Source organism: Cyprinus carpio, chromosome A14 (genome assembly GCF_018340385.1).
Source record: "Cyprinus carpio isolate SPL01 chromosome A14, ASM1834038v1, whole genome shotgun sequence".
Taxonomy (NCBI): Eukaryota; Metazoa; Chordata; class Actinopteri; order Cypriniformes; family Cyprinidae; genus Cyprinus; species Cyprinus carpio.
The window spans coordinates 13,248,605-13,275,772 of NC_056585.1; the positions used below are offsets into that span (position 1 = coordinate 13,248,605).

The following is a 27,168-nucleotide window of genomic DNA, read 5'->3' on the forward strand; positions in this document are numbered from 1 at the left end:
GATCTCTGTTTGCCGTTCCTCCTCTTTCCCCCCTCCCCCCTCTCTCTTTCTCTCTCTCTCCCCCAGTGTCTCCATCTCGTACTCCACTGCTCTCTTCATCAACAGAGGGACAACAGCTGAGGAAACTTGATAGCACTCCATCCCCTTCTCTCCTCCTCTTCCCTTTTTCTTAACCTCCCTCTTTTCTTCTCTCTATCCCTCTCTCATTCTCCAGCAGCGATGTAGTTCTCTCTCAAACTTTAACAGCTGTTTGGCATTGAAGTCTTGACTCATATCCATCACGTGTGGACCTCTATGGATTCGTTCCCTGGTTCTTTTTGAGATATTTCTAGAGCTGCCTCTCTTCATTCATCTTCTGTTTACCTTGTCGTGTTGGTGTGTTTGGACCATGGCCATGAAGGAAACCATACTCCCTATTAGTGAGGTGTCGATTCCATACCCGGAGGTCGTGGAACTCAACGTTGGTGGCCAGGTGTACGTCACCAAGCGCTCCACCCTAGTCAGCATACCTGACACCACCCTCCACACCATGTTCACACGGTGCAGCCCACACGAGTTGCCCCGCGACAGCCGAGGGCGCTTCTTCATTGACCGCGATGGTTTCTTGTTCCGATACGTGCTAGACTTCCTACGGGACCGCCAGCTCGTGCTACCAGAACACTTCCCGGAGCGGGAACGTCTTCAGCGTGAGGCCGAGCACTTCCAGTTAGGGGAACTGCTTAGACTTTTGGGCCCACGTGTAGCCAAGCAAGGCTCGCTTAATGACGAAGGCTGCCAGAGTGACATTGAAGAAAGTTCACAGAGTAGCGAGTTGGTGACTCGAACTGGAAACTATGCCATCACCTACGCATCTTCCTCTTCCATTCTGGACAAGAGGTCTGGGTTTATTACAATAGGTTATCGGGGATCCTACACGATGGTGAGGGATAACCAAGCCGATGCTAAGTTTCGCCGTGTGGCACGGATCATGGTCTGTGGGCGGATCGCCCTTGCGAAGGAAGTTTTTGGGGACACTCTAAATGAAAGTCGAGATCCGGACCGTCCACCAGAGAAGTACACCTCCCGCTTCTACCTGAAGTTCACCTACCTGGAGCAAGCGTTCGACAGGTTGAGCGAGGCTGGGTTCCAGATGGTGGCCTGCAACTCAAGTGGGACAGCTGCGTTCGTTAACCAGTACAGAGATGACAAGATCTGGAGCAGCTACACGGAGTACATCTTCTTCAGTAAGTGACAGAGCATTTCTCGCAAACCTGCCTGTGCTGCACTTTAATTTCCTTTTCATGTAGCCGAGTGTTCCCAACATTGTTCCTAAAGGACATGCCATGTATTTCACAACCTCCAGCCTTTTCCCCACCAAAAAAAGGAAGCATGCACTTTATTTTGTGTGCATGCATGCATTTTATTTTGTCGCTTGTGTGGAGCAGGTTTCTGCTCGCTGCTTGCAAATTAAATCGAAGCATGCTTGAAGATAAAATTTAAGTGCTTTTAAGTACCCAACATATGTGGACAGCTTGTGTATTATTAACATATTCAATTATTTGTAATTTTTAATGAAGAAATACAGACATTGCAAGATTTTCAAGAAGCAATCAAGATTTTATTAGGAAAAAACAAGGACACCACATTTTATTTTATTTATTTTAGTTGACAAAAGTTATTTTTACAAGCAGCTAGAAAAGGCTCATGTTTTAGTTCAGATAACTTTATAACAGCTTATAGGTTTCTCTAATATCAAGTGCACTTGATGCTCCTTGGATAACTCTGATTACTCTGAACTTTCTTTCTTTTCATTCCCAGTCTTCTCTCATCTGCATTTCCCTTTCGCTCATTTAGCATGTCTCACAGTCACACTTTCTCTCTATTTTTCTCTCTTTTGAACACCTAACTACCCACACATGCTCTTTCTCCTGCTAGCTCCTCTTAAGTATGTTGTGACTTTGATGCTGTAATTCATTGCAGTACATGTAAATGTGTGTCATAACTGGGACAGCTAGTGCCTCGGGCCTGACATACTGAATAGAGAGGATAGTAACACTAGACAATCCCACGTACCACTTGTGTCCAGTCATAAAGAAGCCAAACGGATCAAAGCCTCCTCAGCCAATGTAAATTAGAGTTGGATTAAATGATAGCACATTAGTTCATTCTTATTGGCAGCCTCGGGTTTGTCATTCTTAAGTTGTACAGACAAGCGCTAATCGACTGCAGGCCGATGCTTTCACACTGCAGTGACTGTGAGTTCACTTTTACAAGGTGTCAACCAGAATGCAGTGCAGCATGTGGTTTCTTACTGAGCTGATGTGATTGTGGTGGGCCGAACCGCAAGCTGGTTTGGTTGATTTGTGATTGATTGGTAGCTGGTTAATTGTGTTTTTTAAACTGTCTTTCATTGAATTTGAATGCTCCTTGAAACTGCTTGAAACATTTAAGCGTGTTTTAGAGGGTTTTGTGAATGTGCACATTTAAGCTGAGATAAGGCATAGCTGCGTGGACAGGTAGAGAAGTGTGAAAACATGCTGATAAGGGAAAAAAGTACCATCTAGGAGGAAGAAAAATCTCACTTTGGTAGACTTAAGCGAGGTAATGGAACTTCAAGAGCTTAATCCTACCGCTGCATGTCGCAGATAATGAGGCTGTGTGTGTGTGTGTGTGAGCGAGAGAGAGAGAGAGAGAGAGAGAGAGAATGACTTGTCTGTCTGTATTTGTCTTTCACTGTTTCCTTTTAGGTTTTAAAAGATACTTGATGAAGATAAGATATCCGCTCTGTGAAGCTGCCAAATACTTTATTGACAGTTGTTAAAAGGTGATGTGTGCATTTGTTTTGATGTTAAATTCTTGATCCTATTCTAACTCCAGACATATTCCAAATTTTTAACTGGGATTTTTCAGTGACAGTTCTTTTCAGTTTTTAAATTCTTATATTTTTACATATCCTTTCCCTCGAATCTGGAACATGGTTACATTATTGTGTAGAGACAAAAATATAAGTAATATTTAGACTAGGCTGCACATGCAACCCAGAGGAGATTAGATCCTCCAAAACAATAGGTGGCAGCATTTTAGAGCTTTGGGACTTTAGGATTGACTTATGTTTAAAATTGTATGTTGAAATCAAGCTGCAATTAAAGGCACATTTAAAAGCATTTATTTTAAAATTGATTTGATGTATTTATCAAACTTATTAGCATGTTTTTGTTCTGTGTTATAGCTGTATTGTTGTATTTGAGTCAGGACCACTTCCGTCAAATGTATATTTATTATGATGATAATGCATATAGTTTGTGTTGGCAGTATGTTTCTGTTCTGGGCAAACTCTACACGCCCGTCCATGCAGCCATGCCTGGACAGAGCGGGGAGAGCAGCAAGTCAAACCCCCCTGGGGTAACAGAACAGATCCATTAATCATGCATATTACAATTCACAATTTAACATGAGTTTGTTGTAAACACGTCAAAATTCAATGTAATTTACTGTAAAACTGAAACAATTTCAAACCGATATCAGATTATAATACAGGTTTTAGCTAGGTGGAGCTGGGGATGGAGGGGTGAGTTAGATGTGGTGTGCAGCCGTGCAAAAGAACAGAGGCTGAATGAACTGGGATTTAAATAGAATGCTGTTATAAGTGTCAAAACTAGATTTGAATTAAAATTTTTCTTACAATTTAGGAAACAATTGAGGTTTGAGTTTGTTTTTAAAGTATTTCTCAAATTTTACATTTATTTATTATAGCAGTTCAGAAAGTGTGCATTTCACTTTCTCTCTGTCTGTCTCCATCTGTCTCTCTGTCATACCTCTGTCAGTTTATACTGTAAAAATTTGCATATGTGATTGCAAAGGCAGAAGTGACAGAGAGCCAGAAGAAAGAAGGTGAGAAGTAATAAGTGAGAGAGAATGAGGGATGCAGTGTGTGTGTTGGGGCAGAGGTGGGTAGAACGGTCGCCAGCCGTCCCGACTGTAGTGGGGCTGTCTTTCAAGTTTAGTGTGATGTGTGTCTGCCCCGCAGGAGCATCAACACCAGCTCCTTATCTCAGTCAGGATGCGAATCACAGCTCTGGAGGCTGAGAGAAAGGATGCAGACATGCCTCAATGTGCCAGAGGGATTTACAGTACAATAGTTACTAGTTAACTAGTTAATACCAGACCCACACCAATATACAAGAGCCTAACACTTGTCATTAAGGGGACAGTAACACTCCATAATTAGTGATGTTTACTAAAATAAGCATCAATATTACTATTCCTCATACTTGATTAAACAACCCATTAACCTATTAGTAATAAACTTTGGTGTGTAATTTGTGCTAGGGGCAAGAATGAGTCCTGTCTTGTTGAGAAAAGGAGAACTGTTACTTTACTAAGTGATCAGACTTAAGAGTTTTACCTGATGGGTGAAACTATCTATACTTAGACTGTACTTTATGAAATAATGTATAAATTATTCAGATTTAGTTTTTTTTTGTTTTGGTAGATCCCCCTTCATTACATTATTTTTCTTCTATTTTCAGTACATATCAACGTAAATGTATATACACTATCATTCGAAAGTTTGGGATAATTAAGATTTTTTAAGATTTTTCGCCAAGGCTGCATTTATTTGTGTGTGTGTGTGTGTATATATATACGTAAGAAACAGTCATATTGTGAAATATTATTACTATTTAAAGTAATAATAGTACTATATTATCATCAGCTCCATTTTGAGTGTCACATGATCCTTCAGAAATCATTCTTATATGCTGATTTGCTGTTCAAGAAATATATATCATTATCAATGTTAAAAACAGTTGTGCTGCTTAATATTTGTGTAGAAAACGCGATACACTACCATTCAAAAGCATTGACATTTTCAGCATTGATAAAAATAAAAACCATTGTTAATAACTGAGTTCCAATAATAATTAATAATAGATGAACAGCAAATCTGAAGGATCATGTGACACTGAAAACTGGAGTAATGATGCTGAAATTTCAGCTTTGACATCACAAGTATAAATTAAATTTTAAAATATATTAAAATGGAAGAATAATAAAATTTTAAATTATAATAATATACAATTATTATAATTTAATTATTATAATATACAATTACAATATTACTGTTTTTACTGTATTTTTTATCAAACGTATGCAGCCTTGGTGAGCATAAGAGACTTCTTTCAAAAACATGAAAAAAAATCGTAATTATTTGGAACGTTTGTCTGGTAGTGTACCAGATTTGGGTAAATGAAATGGATTGTGACAAGTGGCCATTACATGAGTTTGATAAAACAATGTCTAAATAGCTGTTTGGCTGTTGGTTAAACATACTTTAAAACATGGACACCAGCAGGACTGAAAAGTTATTGCAGAAGAAGAGCAAGTTACTGCATTTTAATTAAAGATTATGTAGGCAAATATTTTTTCTTTGAAATAACATGCATCATTGGAATTATTTGCAATAAGACTAGGAACAAAGTAAACAGTGTTAATTTTGATTTCAAGTTGACTTTAGTGAAAGACATTCACTGTGTCTGTGGACTCACACTGGTACGATGGCGATGATCTATGTTTTAATATAGACCAGTGCTCAGATTAGCTTTGGGCAGAATTTGATCATGCATGTTTGCGCTTGTCAGTATGTTGGTGTGTGGGTGTGTTGTCAGTGTGCGTGTTTCTCCACACATCCTCATGCGGCTGTGCTGTTGAGATGCGAGCGTGCGAGCTTGCCTTAACTCAGAGGACACAAATAAATATCTGTTGTCTGTCCAATGTCGATCTCTTGGTCTCCTCCGAACCTCTGGATGAAGCAGCTGGAGCCAGTCAGTCATCTCATGATCCGCTGCTCAAAAGAAAGTAAACAAGTTTAAAAGAAAATTGCCATGTCTGTTTTCATCTTTCTCTTTTTCATTATGACCAAACTCCCCAGGCTGACAAAACAAACTAAAATATTAAATATTTGTCTGATTCATGTAATTTGGTGCCTCAGCACAGGAAATTGTAGAAAATACTGTCATTTTGACAGTGTTGTGGATGCTGAGTTACATCTCAACTTTGTTTTTTGTTTTTTTAGTCAGAACAGCGTAACATCCAGTCATACAGAGCTGGTTAAATCAATGCCTGTCTGTGTTAGTGAGGGAAGCAAGGAGACGGGAGAATGAGCAGGTCAAGGTTGAGTTTATGCATCTGATCCACATTAATATTTATACAAATTGATTCACATATTCAGCAAATATTAACAAGAGTTTAAACAGCTGTACAGAGGTTGTGAGAGACATATGGAATGAAAGCAGAGTAGGGATGGATGTGCTGTTACAGTCTGATGCTCAACAACAACGCAACACATTGACAGTCTTGACAGACATTTTGACACCTAATGGGATAGTTCATGCAAAAATAAAAAATGTCATGTTATTCCAAAACTGTATGATTTCATTCTTTTGAAGATGTTTTAAACATCATAAGCTTATTGAAATAATCTGTTAGTAATCAGAAGAAAAGCCTTCATGTAAAGACGATTGATCTGACTGAGCTTTATCTGAATGAAATTTTGTACGGATTGAAAGGGATGGTGTAGGCCTGAAATTAAAAACAATTTTACAAAACAAAAATGAAGCATGTAAATGCTTGAATTCCACTAAAAATACCTCGCACACATGCATAGTGTCGTGATGTTTCTGTTTACATATGTTTTATGCCATACAAACCTACAGATTTTTTGTTTGTTTGTTTGTTTGTTTGTTTGTTTGTTTGTTTTTAATGTGTCATTAAGGGAAATAAAAAAAAAACAAGTTCATCTGACATAAATGAATTTTTATATGTGTCATCATAGAAAACCCAGTTATACTCTTAGCTCGAGTGAAGCCTATTGCAGTGACTTTCTCCAGTTCTTAATGTGGTGACCTGGCACTTTTGTTCGGAACACATAAATTAACTTTCAGAATCTAAAACAGATTGGATTCATTCCGAATGATGAAAATTAGTGCATGTTAACATTCCACGTGGTGTCCAAACAACATTAGACCCCACTGACTTTCATTGTATTGACAAAAAAACATTTGATGGTGAGTAAATGACAGAATCTTTCATTGTATTGACAAAAAAACATTTGATGGTGAGTAAATGACAGAATTTTCATTTTGGGTCAAATATCCCATTTAGATGAAATGTTCTCCCATAGGGAATGTCTGTATATATGTGTGAAGACGGTGAAGGTAAGAGATCTCAAGAGATGGCAAAAATATTTATCGTCCAGTTGACCAAATGACCCGAGATATCCTATTCAAATTTAATGTGTTGTGTTTTGTGTACTCTTACCGTATCAGTTGTCCCATTTGTTTCTTTTTAAAGCAACACTATGTAAATTTTGATGCTCTAGCGGTTGAACAGAACTGCATGCATCCCGCAGAAGAACATTCTAACCGGAGCTACTTCTCCAAGTTTATGTCTATATATGGCGAGTCACGAAATAAAAAAATTCACTTTGCAAGTTTTTTTTTAATTGTGTCTCTTTTTATATGTATATCTGTGACTCTTTCCTTAAATGACTAATTGTATATGTTGTGTCATTGCTCAATTCTTGGTTGATTTGGATAAATGCATCTGCCAAATGAATACATTTAAAGGGGTCATGTGATGCTTTTTTAAAGATCATTATTTTGTGTGTTTGGTGTAACAGAATATGTTGACATGCTTTAAAGTTCAAAATTACATTATTGTAGGTCCTCTATGCCCCGCCTCTCTCAAATGCGTTGTTTGGCAGAGTCTTAACTTTTATAAAGAATATCTCTTTGGATTTGAGACTTTACAGATCTTCTTAATGCACCAAGAGCTTGTAACACTACAAAGAGAAAGGAAAAATTTAAATCGCACCATATGACCTCTTTAAATGTAAAGATGTACCCATTTTACTTGTCAAACAGAATTATCTAACAAAATAATAATTTACTGTATAATCCCAAAAACTGGTTATTTCATGTTTAACAATCATTTAAAAATATATCAGTCACAATGTCCATCTTGATTTATAGGCATATAATATAATGTAATTAGAAGTGTAGAAAGCCCACCAGAGCTCCATGACGGCCGCTCATTTGTCTTTGTCACAGCACAGGGTTGTTGTGTGTAAACACTGATGATGTTCTGTCATTGTGTTTGGATAGTTTGAATGGTTTTGTCACATCATGTAAACAAATTATTGCTGGGGATGAGAGATTACAGTCACTAAATTACTTGAGCATGAATTGATACTGTGAAAGGACAACAAAGAAAAGAGAAGAATAGCTGCATACTCATTAACAGGATGAGAGTAGTCAGTTTTGGTTGTTCTATGTTTTATTGGTTGCTTATTTATTTATTTAAGCTATTTTCTATCAAAATTTTAAAAAAGATAAGTGTGATAACTATATGTCACCATTATGTATTTTATATCAATATTTTTTTTTATTATTATTATAAAAACACATTCCAAGGAGTCATCACAGGACAGTATAATATTAACAATGACAAAATATACAAAATGAAGAAACATATTCATATAATAATAATTATATATCACAATTTTAACTGTTTCTTGTGGTTAATACTTTCTCGTAATAGTGATTTTATATCTCACAATATGAGTTTATATTCCACAACTTTTTTGTTTTCTTGCAATTGCCCACAGGACTTTATATCTACAATTTTTTCTTTGCAAATTTGTTTAATACAACTGCGAATTATTTCTCATAATTGGACCTTAATATTTCACAATGGAACTTTTTTATTTAAAGATAAATTCTCATTTTAAATTTCACCTCAAAATGAAAACAAAATTCTGCTCTGAGATGAAAACAGGTTTCCATAGAAAATAGACTTCCAGTAAAGTTTTTACAGTTTAAACCACTGAACCTAGAGCAGATACTGTCGCTTTTATCTTGCTGTTTGAGAAAACCCACTCAAGTTTCATCAATCCTCTGGTGAACTTATAAAAGCTCTCTCCATTTCTAACCCTCAGGGTGAATAAGAATATTCAGAATGAAAGAAATGGAAAAAGAAAGAGCTCTGACAAAAGAGCAGATGATAAGGTAAGCCCTGCTGCCCTGCAGGTGAGGAACTGTGTTCTTCTCTCTATGGAGGAGCCATAAATGGCCTAAAAAGAACATTGTGCCATAAAATTCAGCGTTCTCTTACATTAATATATTTTTTTTTTTCACAGTGTGCATTTGTAGTGATTCTTCTGCTGTACTTTAGAACTGGGTTATGATGATATTTCTGCAGTATAATAAGTGCATGATCCTGAGCACTGCATCTTTGGAAAAGCCACTGTTGCTGTGTAAAGAGTAAAGACATTTTATTTTGTATGCACATTGAATGAGTGTTGATGGATTCTTCACACAAATCAACACCTTTTTGTAGAAAATACAGAACTACATTTCTGTGTTTTCTTTAATTTAGTTGTGGAAAGTGTGTGAGTGGTGCTTCCCTGTGCAGAAGTCGCCAATGTGACAATGACAGGCCATAGAAGGTTTTCTGAGTGTTTTTAAGCACATGGCTGCGTGGTTACCAGGATGTTCTGAATGGTTGCTATGGTGTTGCTAGGGTGTTCTAGGTGGTTTCTTACTTCTCAAATCTGTTTGATTACTCAGGTCTCTGCAATGTGAAATCCATTTGTCTTATCAGTTTGAGAAGTAATAGCATACCTCTCTGCACATTTTAGGTATTATTTTTTTTATAGGACAGATTATGAGATGTTACATACTGAACTTTAATGCTAAGCAGCATTTCTGTGGGTCTTAAAAAGGTCTTAAGTCTTAATTCACACAAATTAAGGCCTTAAAAAGGTCTTACATTGGAGCAGAAAGTTGGCATTAAATGTTGCATGCACTGCAAAAAAAAGAAAAAAGAAAAGAAAAAAGAGAAAAAGATAACAAAAATAGTATTTTTTTCTTCTAATTCCATTACAAATATCCTTAAATCAAGATACATTTATTTGCAAATAAAGATATGTAAAGATATGCAAAATAAAGATATGTCTTGTTTTCTGAGAAATTAAACAAAATTAAGTGAGTTTATGCCTAAAAAAGAACAATTTAAAACTCTTTAAACTGATTTTTCTGAGCCCATTGGCAGATATTTGTTCTTTTTTTAATCATTAACTCACTTTGATCAGTAAACTCATTTTGATCCATTTATCTTTGCTTCTCAAGTAAACTTATCTTGATTTAAGAATCTTTAGACATTTGTACTTGAAAACAAAACAAAAATACTGAGGAAGAACAGCACTTGTTTGCAGGTACCATAAAAGTTACTGCTATTTCCATATTCTAGTGGTTGGGAACAAAGTATTCAAGCCTTAAGCTATTTTCTGTAAAATGAATTAAAAAGTAATGGAGATCTGTTGGAAGTTGTATTTTTTAAACTTTCAAGTGTTGCTAGTACAACTCATTGTGTGTTCCATAGACAATCATAATAAGAAAACATATTGGTGAATTGCATCCCCTTCAATTTATTACTTAAATTGTTGAATTTTTCATCTTAAATCCTGCAGAAATCATGTTAAGGATTGGGGCAAGAAATAATAATGCAAGAAAATTATAGCTCCTGCTTTAAAATCTGATTCCAAGAGCCACATTCCAAGCTATTGTAAAACAGCCAGTATTTGCATTGATAAGCAGTGTGTGACTTCACATATCTGATTTCTATATTAATGCAACACATTGCTATGTTTATAAACATAAAGTTAGACTAATGAACTATATTACTTGGAGAAAACAAGAACAAGTACACATGGCAAAGCATCTCCGATGCAGCATGTAATTTAAATGTAATAAAAGCCTCAAATCTAATCTTGAACTTTTCTTTTGCTCCATTGCGTGCAGTGATATTTAATTCTGGCAATGCAAGTCTTGATATTTATGTCTTGTTTGTATTATTTCTGCATAACAAAAGTTATGCCTGATTTTCTTGCACTTTCTCCATCATTGCATGCAACCCGGCCCCATACTCACACCATTGGTTGAGCCAGAATTTGAGCTGTCGGCCAGGTGAAAGTATTTCAATATAGAGGACAAATTACTCCCGTCACCTTTAAAATTGGTAACTAAAGATATTTTACACTGTGCATCATGCCTAACAATTGCAATGCGATGCATGACCTACTAATAATTTAACATTTAACAGCTATTTTAAAAAGTCACAATGTCCATCTTGATTTATAGGCATATAATATAATGTAATTAGAAACTATAATTATAAAGGCTCCATTACAGCTGCAACCCTTTGCAAACAGTGATATGTAATTCTAGCAATGCAAATTAACAAAAGTAATGCCTGTTTTCCACACATGTTGTTCATGCACTATCATTGCCCAGACAAAATATTTGTTCTCTATGCATCATACAGTACCTACAGTAACTGTTGCACTGTAATGCACAGCTTTTTGTGCTTTTTCATACTCAGGACAGAGTATTAGAGCTGTTCTGGGGGATGCAGGTTTGTGTCATGTCCTGATCTCATTTCCCATATCCTCCACGTTCCTGTCTTCCTCTACTATCCTTTCAATTATAAGCAAAACCCATAAATGACAATGAGAAAAAAGGTTTTATAATAAAGGAAAAGCAGCCGAGCTCCTCCTGCTGGTTCTAATTAAAAGAACAGAGATAAGAGGCAACACCTCTCTTTCAGCCCACTGGCTAAATTGTAAAAAGCTTCTGGGCAGCAATAAATTTGCTCAATTGAAGTCATTTGGGAAAGAAAAGGAACCTCACACAGAGCAAAGGACAGTCTTCACCTGCCGTTTAGCTCTAATCTGTTACATGAAACATTCACAATCACTTCAGTGGTCAAGACATAAAAACGTTCTCAAAATGATAATGGAATGTCATTCCAGTGGAAAGTTACAGCTGCAAATCTCACAAAGGAAAATTTTCTTTCTTGGTAGAAGATATGGCAGGACCATCACTCATTTATCGGAGTACCGCAGGCCTCTATCTGGTCTCTAAGTGAGGAAGAAGCAGGCTGTTGAAACATATGTGAGCTATCTGAGCTGCTAGATAGGGCTGCGCTATCTTTTCCTTGGAAATACTGAATCGTTGTATGTTCTTGCCAAGGTGAAGAATGAGATGGAGAGAATCTGTTGTGTATTTCTGACTCAACCAAGCCTTTACTTTTTTGGGGTGTTTTGTGGATTTTGCAAGTGGAGGTTTGCAAGGTAAAAATTTTGCACAGATATTTATCTAAAACTAAATATCTGCCCTATTTATTTCAAAAACGTTCTTTCTCTTTAAACTTGTCATTTATTGGGTCTCTTCACAAATTGCTTGTGATGTTCCTCATTTGTAAGTGGCTTTGGATAAAAGCATCTGCTAAATCAAAAGTACATGTAAAATGTGAATTTGCAAAACACTGATGGAGAGAATGTCCTTAAACAAACAAATTGACAAAATATGGACTGTTCAATCCTGTGTTTATGGGTGTATTTTCCTTTAAAGGTTTAGAGGATGGAGAAGAAAATCGGTACTTTTAAGGTTGAAATTGTGTGGTTGGATAAATAATTAACATTAGGTTGTTGTGTACATATTAAACACCAAACTGCTCTGCATGTATTCATCTTGTTTTCATCTTTCTCACCATTCTGTGCATATCAGTATACACCCGCAATCATCTTGTTGAGATGTGAAGAATAAACTCCTGTTTCTGTGTGTGCGTGTTTGTGTGAGTATGAATTCTGGGATTGTAGCTTCAGTCAAGTGGTGTTGTGTTGTATAAGCATGCGCATCGACACGGCTTAAAACAAGACGCTGTGATTCTGAGAGTGACGTGATTCAGTCTTGTAGTCTTTTAGAGGGCACTTAGCTTTAGTGTCAACTCCTCAGCCTGAAACTTTTTAAGCTCTTTCAAGATTTCTTTCAAGATTTACATGAAAGAAATCACTGCTATTGCTTAACACTACCTAATCCCTATCCTCAAGCTAACCAGTTGTGGTCTGCTTGACCCCTCGAGACCATTTAAAACTGTGTTCGCTGGCATTTTCAACAGACAGGCAGTCAGATGCATATTATCCTGACTTTACATGCAAGGCAAGTAAGTGGCCATGGAGCGTCTGCAGTTTTTCAATACGTTTCTGGCCTTATTGTCCACAATTATTACAGACATTGCCTAGAGCAATTTCAAAGTCCTTCTGTTTCATATCTTTACTTTCATTAATTGTTGATTGTAAATTTGTTTTACAGACTCTGTAATGTTGTCCAGATGGCAGTCAATTAGATTTGAGTCCTTGTAAATTCCCTTTTCATTTCTGTGTGAAGCCATGGGGGTGGATCAGATGATGGAGCTGTGTTTCCTGTTGTGATCCCGGTTTTTCATCTTTCTTGTTTTCAGTCTTCCTTGAAGCTGTAATGAAATGGGGTTGACCGCAAGCCTAAGAAAAACACATAAGAAAAAGGTTATATTGAGCTTTTTTTTTTTTTTTTTTTTTTTTAAATGTGTTTACTGTGGGAACTAAGCTTAATATTTAATTATTTTATTATTTTATTATTTACATGCATTGTTTCATGCATTTGTCACATGTATTTGTCCACTTTAATTTCTGTTTAGAGGGATGAAAAATGTTTACTTTTAAATGTGTTTCAAACTTTCTCTAAAACTAATGTTTAAAATTTAGTTCAGTAGCTGTAATTTCTTTCTTTATTCAAATAGCACATAATCTACTGTGGTGAATTCAGCAGTGCGCTGTTTAATAGATTTCAGTATGGCAAAATATGTAAAAAAAAAAATCATTGTTTGGTTTAGGAGATTTTTAACTATTTTTGTCTTATTTAACTAGCGTGAGATAAATTTGCACAAAATATAGTGTAGTATAGTATAGTATAAAGTGTAGATCTACATTTTTAACAAGTTAAAAGATCATTATTTTGTGTATTTGGTGTAACAGAATATGTTGACATGCTTTAATGTTCAAATAAAACACATTATTTTTCAAATAGTGTACATTATTGTAGGTCCTCTATGCCCCGCCTCTCTCAAACATGTAATTTTCTAGAAAGTCCCTCCTTCCGACAGGCGCAGTCTGCTCTAATTGGCCAGCTGACCCAGTGCATTGTGATTGGCCGAACACCGCAAGCACTCGTCAGAAATGTAACGGCCCTTTCCATAATCACGAGCTTCATCTTTCAAAATAAATGTAAAGACAGTTAATAATGTCCTTAGCTTTACCATCAGTTCAAGCCCGAAAGGGGAACAGAGTCACATGACAGACACAGTGATGAAGCTCGTATGTGTTTGCAGTACACAAGCCACGGACGATTAAGATAACTGACTCCACCTTGTGTGACCCTGTCTCATCTCTCTCTCTCTCTCTCATACACACATTCTCTCTCAAAAAAAAAAAAAAAACACACACACACGTGACGTGCAAAACACTGTATTTGAAAGGTAATTATTTAATTTTTTATTTTTTCATTTAGTAGTTTATTTTATGCTTTTCGACTTACAAGTGAGAACAGTAGAAACAATCAGGAATCAACGAGAGAACAAGAACGGTAACAAGTGCTATGAACAAGTCTCAGTTAGTACAGTACAGAACACGTAGCCAGGGTTTTTTTTTTTTTTTTTTTTTTTTTTTTTTTTTTTTTTTGAATATGATACAACAAAAAAAAAGGTAAGTACTAGTATTAGTTGGTTAAGTGCAGGCGAAAAAGATAGTCTTTAGATGTTTTTTGAAAATGCGTAAAGACTCAGCTTTTCGAATTGAGATCGGGAGGTCATTCCACCAGCTGTGGCTACAGTCCAGGAAAAAGTCAGTGAGAGTGATTTTGAACCTCTTTGGGATGGCACCACAAGGCGTCGTTCACTTTGCAGAGCGCAAACTTCTGGAGGGTGCATAAGATTGAACTAGTGAGTTTAGGTAAAGTTGGCGCCATGCCAGTGGTCGTTTTGTAGGCAAGCATCAGGGACCTTGATGCGAGCGGCTATTGGTAGCCAGTGTAACCTGATGAGGAGAGGAGTAACATGGGCTGTTTTCGGCTCATTGAAGACAACCCTCGCTGCTGCATTCTGGATCAGTTGTAGAGGCTTGATAGTACATGCAGGAAGGCCCGCCAGGAGAGCATTGCAATATTCCAGTCTGGAGGGAACAAGAGCTTTGGACAAGAAGTTGGTGGCTTGCTCTGACAGGAAGGGTCTAATCTTCCTAATGTTGTATAAGGCAAATCTGCAGGACCGGGTCGTTGTAGCAATATGGTCTGTGAAGCTTAATGATGATCCATCACAACTCCTAGGTTTCTGGCTGTCCTGGAAGGAGTTATGGTTGACGAACCCAGCTGTATAGAGAAGTTGTGATGAAACGATGGGTTAGCTGGAACCACCAGCAGTTCAGTCTTAATATTATCTTAATATTATACTTAAACTAATACTTAATAATACTTAAAATAATAGTTAAAATAATACTTAAACTAATAACAAAACATACTTACAGTAGTTGATTCTGAAGCGCCAGATTGTCGTAGCAAAGTCAGAATTACCTCCTCTCCTATAGGTTCACAAAACAGTTGTCCATAAAATGCCTTGCTGTTCTGTTGTAAGTAATCTTGAAGCTTCAACACTAACTGCAGTTACTTAAACCACGCCTTTTTTCTTTGCGTAAACATTTGGGCGGCATTACGCAAATATTTCCACATAGTGACATAGAGTTGTGGGGGCGTGTTAGAATGAGCCATTTTAGGGGGGCGTGGCAGGGTCTTAACTTTTATAAAGAATATCTCTTTGGATTTGAAACTTCAGTCTTTGCAACTTTACAGATCTTCTTCATGCACCAAGAGCTTCTAAAACTCCAAAGAGAAAGGGAAAATTGAAACCCCATCATATGACCCCTTTAATGATTTATCCCAGTAAATTAAAGGCTTTTTATGTTTACCACATGAATGCCTTGGAGTATATCATCTTCTTACAAATATAGTGTGATTGGATGCGTAACCCTTTGACATCATCAAAAGATATGGGGAGCATTTTATCCTCCCTTAAGGTGGATGGTCCTGTTTATTTTTGCATAATCTCTATGTACAATGATATGATGAGTTGCTTTTTATTAGTTGTATTTAGCATTGTTTTTTCCGTGCTGTTGGATCAGAACCCGTCTGTGCACGAGTGAACAAAAATTTCATCATGTTATATCCATTTCAGGCAATAGAGCCATTGCAATGTACTGTTATAAAAAGAAAGTGAAAACAAGACGCTGTACTTGTATTATTTACAGTTTGTTCCATCATGCTTAGCGAGGCGGATGAAACTGAAAAGAGTAAATCATGGGCATCTGTGTCAACCAAAATATCTCATCAGAAATAAACGCTTCTCTCCTTTGAGGTTTGCAAGAGAAAATGAGAGTTAGATTAGAGAGAGGATGGAGAGATTTCTATGACAGTGGTTGTGGTGGAAACATGAGCACACACAATATGTTTACAATGTTTTCATGCTAATTATTTCTAGGACACGGTTCGGCCCCCAGAGAAACCGATGCATGTGAGGACATCTGCTGCTTCTCTGTGCAGGTTATGTAGTTAATTGTAGTTAATTGTAATTGTTGAGGTTTAAGGGCCCATTCACAACAAGAACTATAACTATAAAGATAACTATAACAATAACTATTTGCAACCATACCAACATTCTCTTCACTGTGGATGGATTCTGATTGGCTGAAAAATGTTTTTATCATTCTTCAGCTGGGGAAAAAAAATTATTCTGAAAGTGATTCAACTATGTAGTTTCTCTGTGTCTTTATTCTGACCAAGAACAATGGCTATAAAGATAACTATAATGTTAATAATTTAGCGTTCATACCAACAGATGATAATTTTCAGTTTATTATAAGCACACGCTGCAGTTTGTCATCTGCTGCTTTAAATGTGTATTCTGACAAAGGAAGGTTGGTTTATGGTTGGCTGTGATTTTTTTTATGTTTCGTTAGCTGAAAAAAATAATAATTCTGAAAGTGATTCTAACAGTTTAATTTCTCTGCGTCATTATCGTTCTTCAGCAATTAAAAAAAAATGCTATGAAAGTGATTGCATTTGCATTTGCATTATCATTATAGCTATGGTATGGACTATGATATTCTTTTACATTTAGAAATTTTTTTTAAACAGTTATTGAATGTATTTTCACCAGTGGGTTGCTTTTAGGTTACTCTGTAGCTTATAAATGCATTAAAATTAACCTACAGCGGTGGTTGTCCATGCAAAAGTCACTACCACGAAACTGGGATGTTTTGGGTGTTTGTCAAGGTGTTACTATGCAGTTTCCAAAGTGTTCTAAATGTTTTTAGCATGTTGGTATTTTGTGGCCGGTTGTATAAACTGTTCAGAGTATTAAAGTTAGACTTCAGGATTTTTTTCTGCAAAATTAGTCATAACTTTTTGAAGACGGTTACATAAAAGCATAGATTGGTCTGATTTGAATCCAAAAAGTAAGATTACCACTAGGTTAACTGCTAGTTAGTCAAGCTAGTTCTTAACTTAACAAAGTGAGTGTGATTATGCAACTGGCCCCTGGGTAGCAGCTATGGCAGTGCAAATGTGGTTACTTAGTAGCACAAATGGTGCAGGATGAGTTGACCTCCAATTTTTAAATCTAGTTTTAGAGGGTTGTTTAAATCCTCATGCCTTATCCATTTCATACAGTAATAGTGATACATATTTGCCTTGCCATTATTGGAGAAGAGAGTGGACATTTTATTGAATGGAATCTTAATTATCATATATTTTGTTACAGTCCTTCTGGCATTATCAGCTTCACAATGACATCTAGATAAAGCACAGTCTATTTCCTACTTCCAGTGGAACACAATCTGATTGGCTCATTTTATCACAGTCATCACGATTATATCATAACCTACGCCAATCTAGTGCATTATCACCACCTAAACATATTTCTGTCAGTGTGAGTCAGTCCTGAAGGTTACTTCCTGTAGTTCTCATGCCCTGCTGTTTGGCCTCAAACTGACGGCTAGACTCTTGTAATCCTGTGTTACCTCCTGTGGGATTACAGCCTTATTGAAATCCCTATCAGATTTTTGCTTCCTTTCAATCTTTTTCTATTCATTCTGTAGAAATGTTCTGTGCATCTCAATGATATATCAGCATTGTGTTCAACTTGTCGGTTATTTTTTCCCCTCGTCTCTTTCTCTCTCCAATAATCCATTCTCCCCAGGCAAAGGTCAGGGTGCGTTCAGTTGTAGCGGCCTCGCACCGCCAAGAAATGCTAAACAGATGAGCACAGGGAGGGGGAGAGTTTCATTCCTCGACTCTGAAATCTTCCAGCAATTGCTAAAAGTCTGTGTGGCATCCCTGGAATGCTTTTACATTGGTATCAGATTGATACACACACATTTGGGACTATATATATATGGCATCCCTGGAATGCTTTTACATTGGTACACACACACACACATTTGGGACTATATATATATACACATATTATTAGTTTTTTAAACATTTTGTTTGTTTTTTTTAGATTCTGTTTTATAAATTTATATTTATTATTAAAATATATAGTTTTTATTAATTATTAATTTTTTTTATAGTTTTTATTTCATTTTTTTTGTATATTTTCTTATTGATACATACATACACGCACACACACACACAACATTCTTATTGATACATACATACACGCACACACACACACACACCCACCCATTTTCACACACATTTTATTGCTACTGTATTGAATAATGCAAGTTTTCATTTTGAGCTGCAATAATATAATAAATATTGCTTGATTCTGGTGGGACTGTTCTGTTCTATCGCCGTGATTAAAAAAAAGGAGCGACTTCACTCAACATATTGGAATAACTGTCCATTATGAGAGCTGAATGAGTTGACAGAATCTTTCTCAAAAGAAAGGAGCCTTCTAAAGCGGCTCGTGTCTCTGCCAAAGCTAATTGGTCTTTATTTCACAAGGGCAGAATGAGGGATACACCTGTGTCTCTCTGTCAACAGCATTCTGACAGCTGGGAGGATAATTAACATTTCCAGCAGTCATTATCCACCCTCAATGTGTGTGGTTTCATATTAGTACAAGAAGCATTTGGCATACAGTATTTGTTTAGTTTTTATGATTAATATTTTTATGATGGTTATATATACAGTGGGTATAGAAAAGAATCACTCCCTTTAAAATAATCACATTCTGTTGCTTTGCAGCCTGAAATGAAGATGGGCACAGTTTTTGTTTTATCCAGCTTGACAGTATTTACTCAGTGCAACTTATAACATCTAAATGAAAGATATAACACCAACATGTCAAAAAAATAAAATAAATAATTATATAAAAAACAGAATCACTGAGTTGAAAAAAAGGATCTCCCCCTTTTGTCAGTATTTTGTTGAACCACCTTTTGCTTTAAAACAAAAATGGTGTCCGTTTTCATTTCAGGCTGCAAAGCAACAAAATGTGATTATTTTAAGGGGGTGATTCTTTTCTATACCCACTGTGTGTGTGTGTGTGTGTGTGTGTGTGTGTGTGTGTGTGTGTGTGTGTGTGTGTGTGTGTATGTATGTGTGTGTATATATATATGTGTGTGTGTGTGTGTGTGTGTGTGTGTGTGTGTGTGTGTGTGTGTGTGTGTGTGTGTGTGTGTGTGTGTGTGTGTGTGTGTGTGTGTGTGTGTTAAATGGTGTTAGTTTAACTTTTAAAATAAAAGAAAATGTAAATATATAGTGTATATAATTTTAAAAGTGTTACTGCCTCTTATATAGAGAACTGGATTGCTCATAATGACATAAAAAGTGAAGCCACCACACCGCCATATTGGTATTCCCAAACATTGTGTTGAATTAATAGAAAACTGTATTTTAAAAGTGTTACTGCCTAAAAAAAAAAAAAATAAAAAAATAAACACCTAGTTGTGTTTATGGATGTTGTGTTGTAATTTTGTTGTTAGTGGTACAGCAGGCTAATTGCAAATGTTTCAGCAATGATTTTTTTACCAGCATGCATTTTGAAGCAGTTAATGATTTAAGCGGTGTTTGAATTAATAATTAATTCAACAGCATAACACTTTACTCCTATGGAAACTTAATTCTAATAATTCTAGTAAGCGCTGTCTTTTAGTCTGAAATAAATGTTGCTTAATCAGGAAATAAAATACATGCATCATAACTTATTCAGAGAAATAACAATGACTTCTTTATTTCCAGCATGGTAAACTTTAAATTTTAATACAATATAGTGCAGTACAGTAACAGAGGCTTGTGTTGTAATATTAGAGTACATCCAAATCCATTTCTGCTACTAAACGTGTATAAATGCATCCTCAAATAACACAATTGTATGTTATGGGACAGCAGTTTTAGTATTTTACCTCCTCTTCCATGATTTATCAGTCTGACCTCCATATGTCACAGCTCATGGCCTGGTTTGGAGATATTTTATGATGGGATGTTTTTTCGCCTGTAGAGAGAACAGTTAGTACCTCTGCTTATATATGTGCTCTTATGCATTTCATTAACCCAATGACAGTTTAATATAGACTGTATTTACTCAAAGGAGAGAAGCTATTATACTGTTTTCCTTCAGGCCACACATGGGAAAGACACACCAGTAAGAGCTAAACTGTGGATCTACATGTGTAATTGTTTTTCAGGTGAGATGGGAAGTCTGTGTGTGTTATTTGAAGCTATTCATTAGCCTGGCTAGCTTGTTTGCTTCAGGCCCTGATGGTAATTGCTGTTGTAAAGATTATGAAGCAACAGGAGCAAGTAGGATGAACAGACTGTTAAAATGCCTTCATCTCACCACATGTGATGTGATCAGCACACTGTATTTTATTAAATGGCAGGATATTCATTTTAAAACACCTAATCACACAATGATTTTACAATGGACCGTTCAACCTGAAATAGCCAAAAACGGAGAATGCTCTAGAACGTTCCGGGCCTGTAGACAGCGCTCATGCTAATTTAGAATGGCAGAGGAGTGTAGTGTTGAGCTTAATAAGGTCATGCTGCACTCTCTACAGCTGCATCTGAGGCCCCTTGACCTCAGCAAATGGATATGGCGCTGCTTCAGATGTGCAGCTATGCAATTTACAGCATGAAGGTTGCATGTGGTCCTCTGACGGTCGATTATGGTGCAAACTGGGTTTTTGTCTTAGCCCAGTCAGTGGGTTTACTCAACAGGCTCAGGTTTATAACATATGTTTTTAATCTAACTATCATTTCATTTTTTCTGAAGAAAATGTGAGAGGTTGCTAGGTAGTTTAAGGTGGTTGCTTATAGACCCAAGACAAAAGAGATTGTCTTCAAGTTTCTATGATATTCTGTTTAGGTTTGGGTCCCTTTTCTTCAGCCTGGTCTCATAAAAAAATATGTACTTTTTGTGCAACACCGTATTTATGTACATTACTGTATGTTTCGCCACAGTTTTCAAAGAGAAATGTCCACTGAGTTAAAACACTGGTTCAATTCGTGAACCCTGGCACATTTTTATTACGTTGATATAGGCACATATTGCTGTGTTTTTGTTATGTTGCTTCTGGTACATATTGCGGTGATTCAGAATTTAAATATCCGGGGACTGTCGCTAAAAGTTAATGCTCTATCGTGTTGGAAATATGCCCTACACCAAACCCAACCCTATACCTACCTGATAGTGTTAACAAATGCAAAACGGATATAAAAACACATTTGTTGATGCAATCGTGCCATTTGAACTTATGTGCAGATTTAAACTGCTTTGTCGAACCGTGATTACACTGGATTCAAAGCGGAGTTCAAAAGCATCAGTTTTAAAATCTCCCAGCATATTAATATTGTTTTGAAATCATAACTTGATATTCTTCAAGTAATTGTGTGAAAATTATGCTTTATTAATCAAAACTCTGCAAATTTGTGTGAAAAGGAATAAAAGGTGTCTGAGTTTTATTGCTTCTAGTGTCCATTTCTTTTGGAAACTGCAGTGATATGTGCTTATTGGTACATATTTCGCGTCTTGCTAAAAAGTGCACCTAGGTACATTTATGCCATGAGACCAGGTAGTTTTTCTTACTTAGTTTATTGGTAGCTTCTTTGTTATTTGCTTATTTGTGTACATTTGCACACACATAAATAAATATATATATATATATATATATATATATATATATATATATATATATATATATATATATATATTAGCAAACAAGTCTGCAAGGAGTAATGTATTGTCATGTAAGCTTATATAATAAGACTGAAATGTTTTATATAGTTGCTTTAAAGTTCCTGCTCATACCCTCATTCTACCTTCTTATGATGACCCGAGTCGCTCATTTTGGGGTGTTTTTTTTTTACTGTTCACTTAGCCCAGTTTGCTTACTTTTCTTGTAAGATCTGACAACACAAGTGCACCTTTAAAAGTTTGAGATTTTTACAATGTTACTTTTTCCCATCTCACCTGAATATACAGAGACAACTGTAAGTAATAAATTTGTACCAGTCATTTACTTTCACTTTTCTGTTGCATGAGTGTCAAAAAATGTACACACTTTTAAAGGAAGATAACAAGTTCTGTCTGCTGGCATAATGTTGAGAACCCCCCCCCCGTATGGAAAAAAAAAGAGAGAGAGAGAGAGAGAGAGAGAGAATAGGGCCATTTTTTAATAATACATTAAAATTATTTTTTAAAAGCACTTTCTTTCTCTTAAAAATTTTATATTATTTGAGCTGTGAATCTGTCTAAATCATAATTTTTGAGGTTTTAGACATTACATCAGCATGCCATCAAATATTTAAAATTGGATATATTTTAACACAGAAAAGGTTAATAAAACATTCTTAATGTTTTGTGTCTAAAATACTGAAATAGTGTGCATTTCAACATTTCAACAAATTAATGTTTATGGTAATCAACTTTATGCCTCAAAAACTGATGGTTGAGCTTAACTTAAACTGAATTTATACATTTCAGTTTTACCGTGATGTGCAGTTAGTTTTATGCCACCTTGGTCAGTTTCCCAAAGTTGTGCTGGTCTGCGATGTGTTTCCAGCCAGTGGTCGGGTGTCCTGTTCCCAGAGGGTGTCCTTCAATGATCTGTGTCCTGAAAAGCGACTGATGGAGTCTTTGTTTTCAGCTTCGCCTGCATTTCCATGTTTAATCACCAATTAGCAGCTCCTCTGCATCACATTAATAGACTTGCTGAAGCGTGCAGTAACAGCTGGCTCTTGATTCTCTGCGAAAATGTATTATTTCATCATTATGACCTAATACAGAGATAATAGACAAGAGATTAGATGTAGTTAGTTGAGTTACTTGTGTTGGCCATTTGTAAAGCTTCATCTTTTATTCCAAAATAAGCCAACATTTATCTTTTGCAGACAGAGAAAATAAAAGCCATTTCAAAGAACTTTGTCTTAATCTGTACAGTGTAAACTGCTTTCTTATTCTCTGAACATCTCTTTTATGTGTGTAATCACCACCGAGTCCTTGAAATTGCACTGAAATGCAGTGTTACCATTTATGGACCACATTTCCATGTTTTTGACCTGTATGCTTTCTCTTTGGTGTTTCGCTTGAGTCTGAATTACATGACTGAGAACCCCTCTATCTCAAAATACATGCATGACATCCTATGGTTAAGAAGGAATGCAGTAAGGGTTGTGTTGTGAATTAAAACATAGATATCTATCTCAAAATACATGCATGACATCCTATGGTTAAGAAGGAATGCAGTAAGGCCATTTAGTTTTTAGGAAGAGTTATATTCACGATGTGAAGTGTTTCAAAATGTAGGCAGCAAAATTATGCTGCCTTTTAAGATATCTTGTTTTTGCCAAAGGTGCATCTATATTCTTGTATGGGGAAGGCAATCCAATAATGCATGGTAACAATTTCATAACAGATGAAGAAAAATGATTCATTCCATACCGAAACATATTAAGAAAAGCAGTTTTATTTAGGCCTAAATAGACAAATTTTTGTGTGCGGTGTATTTTATGCTGGGCCCATCTTGTCATTAGCCTGCAACATGCAAACAGCAAGCTCTGTTGAAAATCAGTTGTGATGCTACATATCTTGAATGTTCCTAACTGGTCACTAACAATGTTACATTTCATTTAGGATGCTATGTAGGCAGCTCACTAGGTATTAGAAAAACCATTAGTTAATTCTGATTTCTTTACTTAAAGGGATAGTTCACCCTTGAAGTTGTTCAAACCTATATGATTGTCTCTATTTGGTTGAACACCAAAGAAGATATTTTGAAGAACGTTGGTCTGTGCTGTGCTGTTGGCATTTTTTTCTTGTTGTAAGCCTAAATTTAGTTTGATTTAAAAAGCAAGTCCTGTTGCAATTTTTTGCTTATCAAGTAAACTTTTTTTTTTAAGGATGTTTGGATATTTTTGCAGTGTATGCATAACAAAACTAATGAAAAGAGAAGAAGCAATGGATATTTTGTGATTTAGTGCAAACGCTAACACAAAGGAGCTAAGCATTTCATCAGTTCAGTCTGTGGGACTTTGACATTGGTCTCTAGGGGTTTCTATTGTTTAATCAGCTAATTTTTCTTTATCTATCCACCAGGACCTGTGTGCAAGTCAGCATCCCCTAAACTGGAGTGTGAGGAGCCCAAGTGCGAGAAACTGCTGGATAAGGCCAGCGAGAGCGGAGCCTCGTTGAACGAGCTCTCCACATCCAGCTCCGAGACCCACTCAGAGGCCACGTCTCCCCAGGACGGGGGTCCCATCCTGGTGTCACGGGGTGAGGTTGTGGGGGGCTCGCTGGCTCCGTGCGGTGCCCTGCACTCTGTATCTCGACCTCCGAGCACTCTTACTCTGGGCCGACCGCCCAAGAAAGGATCTTCGGTGCAATGGATGGAGCTGCCGGATAAGAGGCGGAACAGCGAGCTGTTCCAGTCCCTCACTAGCGGGGTTGGTCCGCAGGAAGGTGGGGGAAGCGGTCTGACCCGGAGGAAGACTCTGGAGAGGCCCAGCGTGGAGGAGGAAATGAAACAGTGCATCCGAGATTTCAGAAAAATCAAGATCCCTCCAGCGTTCCCAGAGCGCAAACGGCAGTGGCAGTCAGAACTGCTTCAGAAATACGGCCTATAAAGAAAACTCAGGATAGGCCACTGGTTTAAACTATCCAACCGATTCACAATCTCGCACAATAGATTGCCCAACAGACTTTAAAGCCCTCAAAGGCCTTGATTCCCACTGAGAAACCAAACAACTGAGTATCAGAAAAGAGAATGAAAGAACTTGAACCAACGAAACGTTCCACTTTGCTCTGTTTTTGTTCAGATTGACAGCATCATTCATATCTTTGAACTATACTTTAAAAACCTACCAAAAAGTGTTGATGGAGAATGTTTAAGTGAAAAGCCATTAATTTTAGAGTCATCAAAATAAACCTTTCTGTTGTCCATAAGGTCTGCAAGTAGGGCTCATAGTATATCTCTATAAACTATTAACTATAAACTACAATTTAAAATGTTCATCAAATTGCAGTTAATCACATATATAACAGCATTTGCTAAAAAAGCCCCCATTTTGCAATCAAGTCTATCAGTCCTGGGCTGTTCGAATAGGACACTTCCATATATTTCTTAATTTTTGGTTTATGTTGACAAATTATAGATGGATGTCTTTGGATGTTGCATCATTTCTTGTGTCATATCTATTTTTTTCATTATGTGTCACATTCCAAACCGTTTTAAGTCTTGTGCCACATTAAATGTGTTCATTTATTGGAATAAATTATATTATATGGATGTTAAACTGACAGCCCTATAATAGAATTCTATACAATAAATTTAAATATATAAACATACAGCTGTATATTTGCTCATTAAGCCAGAATTGGAAGGTACGACGAACGAGTTGCACATAATCTCAAATCCAAACTGGAATATAAAAGGATATAGGGATTTTATATTAGCAGCATAAAATGAGGACAGATACATAATATAATGAATAAATTATCTTCTCATTCCATTCCTTTGGATGACCTAATTGTTACATTTATATGTTGGACAGATACATAATATTGTTGTAAGTAATTAATTGAACTGAGTTGTATTAACTTAAATAATTTCAATTTATTTATATTAATTAACTTTTATGAGTATTTAGAACTTTTTTCTTATTTATGAGTTTGTTCAAATTAAACCTTTCAAGTAAGATGAAAACATTTGCTGATTTAATTTAAACAAAATGTCTCTTTAAAGTTTTATTAACTCAAAATCTTTCAGCCTTCTGATTTTGCGTATGACGTCATCCAGGTTCACGTAAATTGTCTGGCCCGCGCTCATCTTGTTCGTTCATTCCAAGATGGCGGATCGGCCTCGCTTCACACTACAGTAAGTAAAAAGTCCAAATATACAAATCCATTGAATCTTAAGTAAATGTTTTAATCCATATATTCACAGAAAGATTTAAAAATAATGTAGAGTTAGGCAGAATGCGTTTAGATGTGTTGCATTACAGACTATGCGTTTATTAATGTTCAAATCTTGGCGGGAGGAAGCTCCTCCTTAGCCTGCGCTGTAGCTTGTTGGTCAGTAATATAAACTTTTAACCTTTGTAGGTCTGTGCAAAAAATCGAATGCGATTTTCATGCACATCTCATCAGTAAAAACGCTCCTTTAATTAGAAGTATATCTCCAGCACGTGTGTTCAGATCAGGGTTGCCAGGTTTTTCACAACAAATCTTGCCCTGTTGCTTTTCAAAACTAGTCCAAAACTAATCGCGACTCCAGGAGGTTCCCTGATAAAAAAAAAGAAATTGTTTCCTGGGGTTAAAATATACGTTTTGTTTTTTGGCATGGTTGTCTTGGTAGAATTCGCATTTTAGGGGCTAAATATCACGTTATTGGTATTGGGGTTGCTTCAAACCGCGGACATGAAAAACAACCGCAGACTTGGCAACACTGGTTCAGGTGGAGCGGCAGTTACTACACAGAGCCATAGTCTACCGACAACTAACACAAAATCGCTTTCAAAATCGACAAAGAATCGCCACCGATTTTAAAATCGATTTTGTGTAGATTGTCAGTGAATTACGGCTTTGTGTAGTAAATGCCAACCAATGTTGCCAAGTCTGTGGTTGTTTTTCATGTCCGACGGTCGAAGCAATAGCGTGATATTTAGCCTCTAAAAAACATTCTCAAGACTATGGCAGTCAGACACCAATACATGATTGCTTACCATCTAAGTTCTGGCTCCTTTTTCAAACCTAAAATTC

At 36.4% G+C, this 27,168-nt stretch overlaps 1 protein-coding gene across 1 annotated transcript; it reads left to right on the plus strand.

Annotated features, from left to right (window-relative positions):
• LOC109102058 (BTB/POZ domain-containing protein KCTD8-like) lies at positions 1-25,960 on the plus strand. Its single transcript, XM_042769910.1, has 2 exons — positions 1-1,223; positions 24,508-25,960. The coding sequence occupies exons 1-2, from the start codon at positions 389-391 to the stop codon at positions 25,032-25,034; spliced, it is 1,362 nt and encodes a 453-aa protein (XP_042625844.1). The 5' UTR covers positions 1-388; the 3' UTR covers positions 25,035-25,960.
• Positions 25,961-27,168: the final 1,208 nt, after the last annotated feature.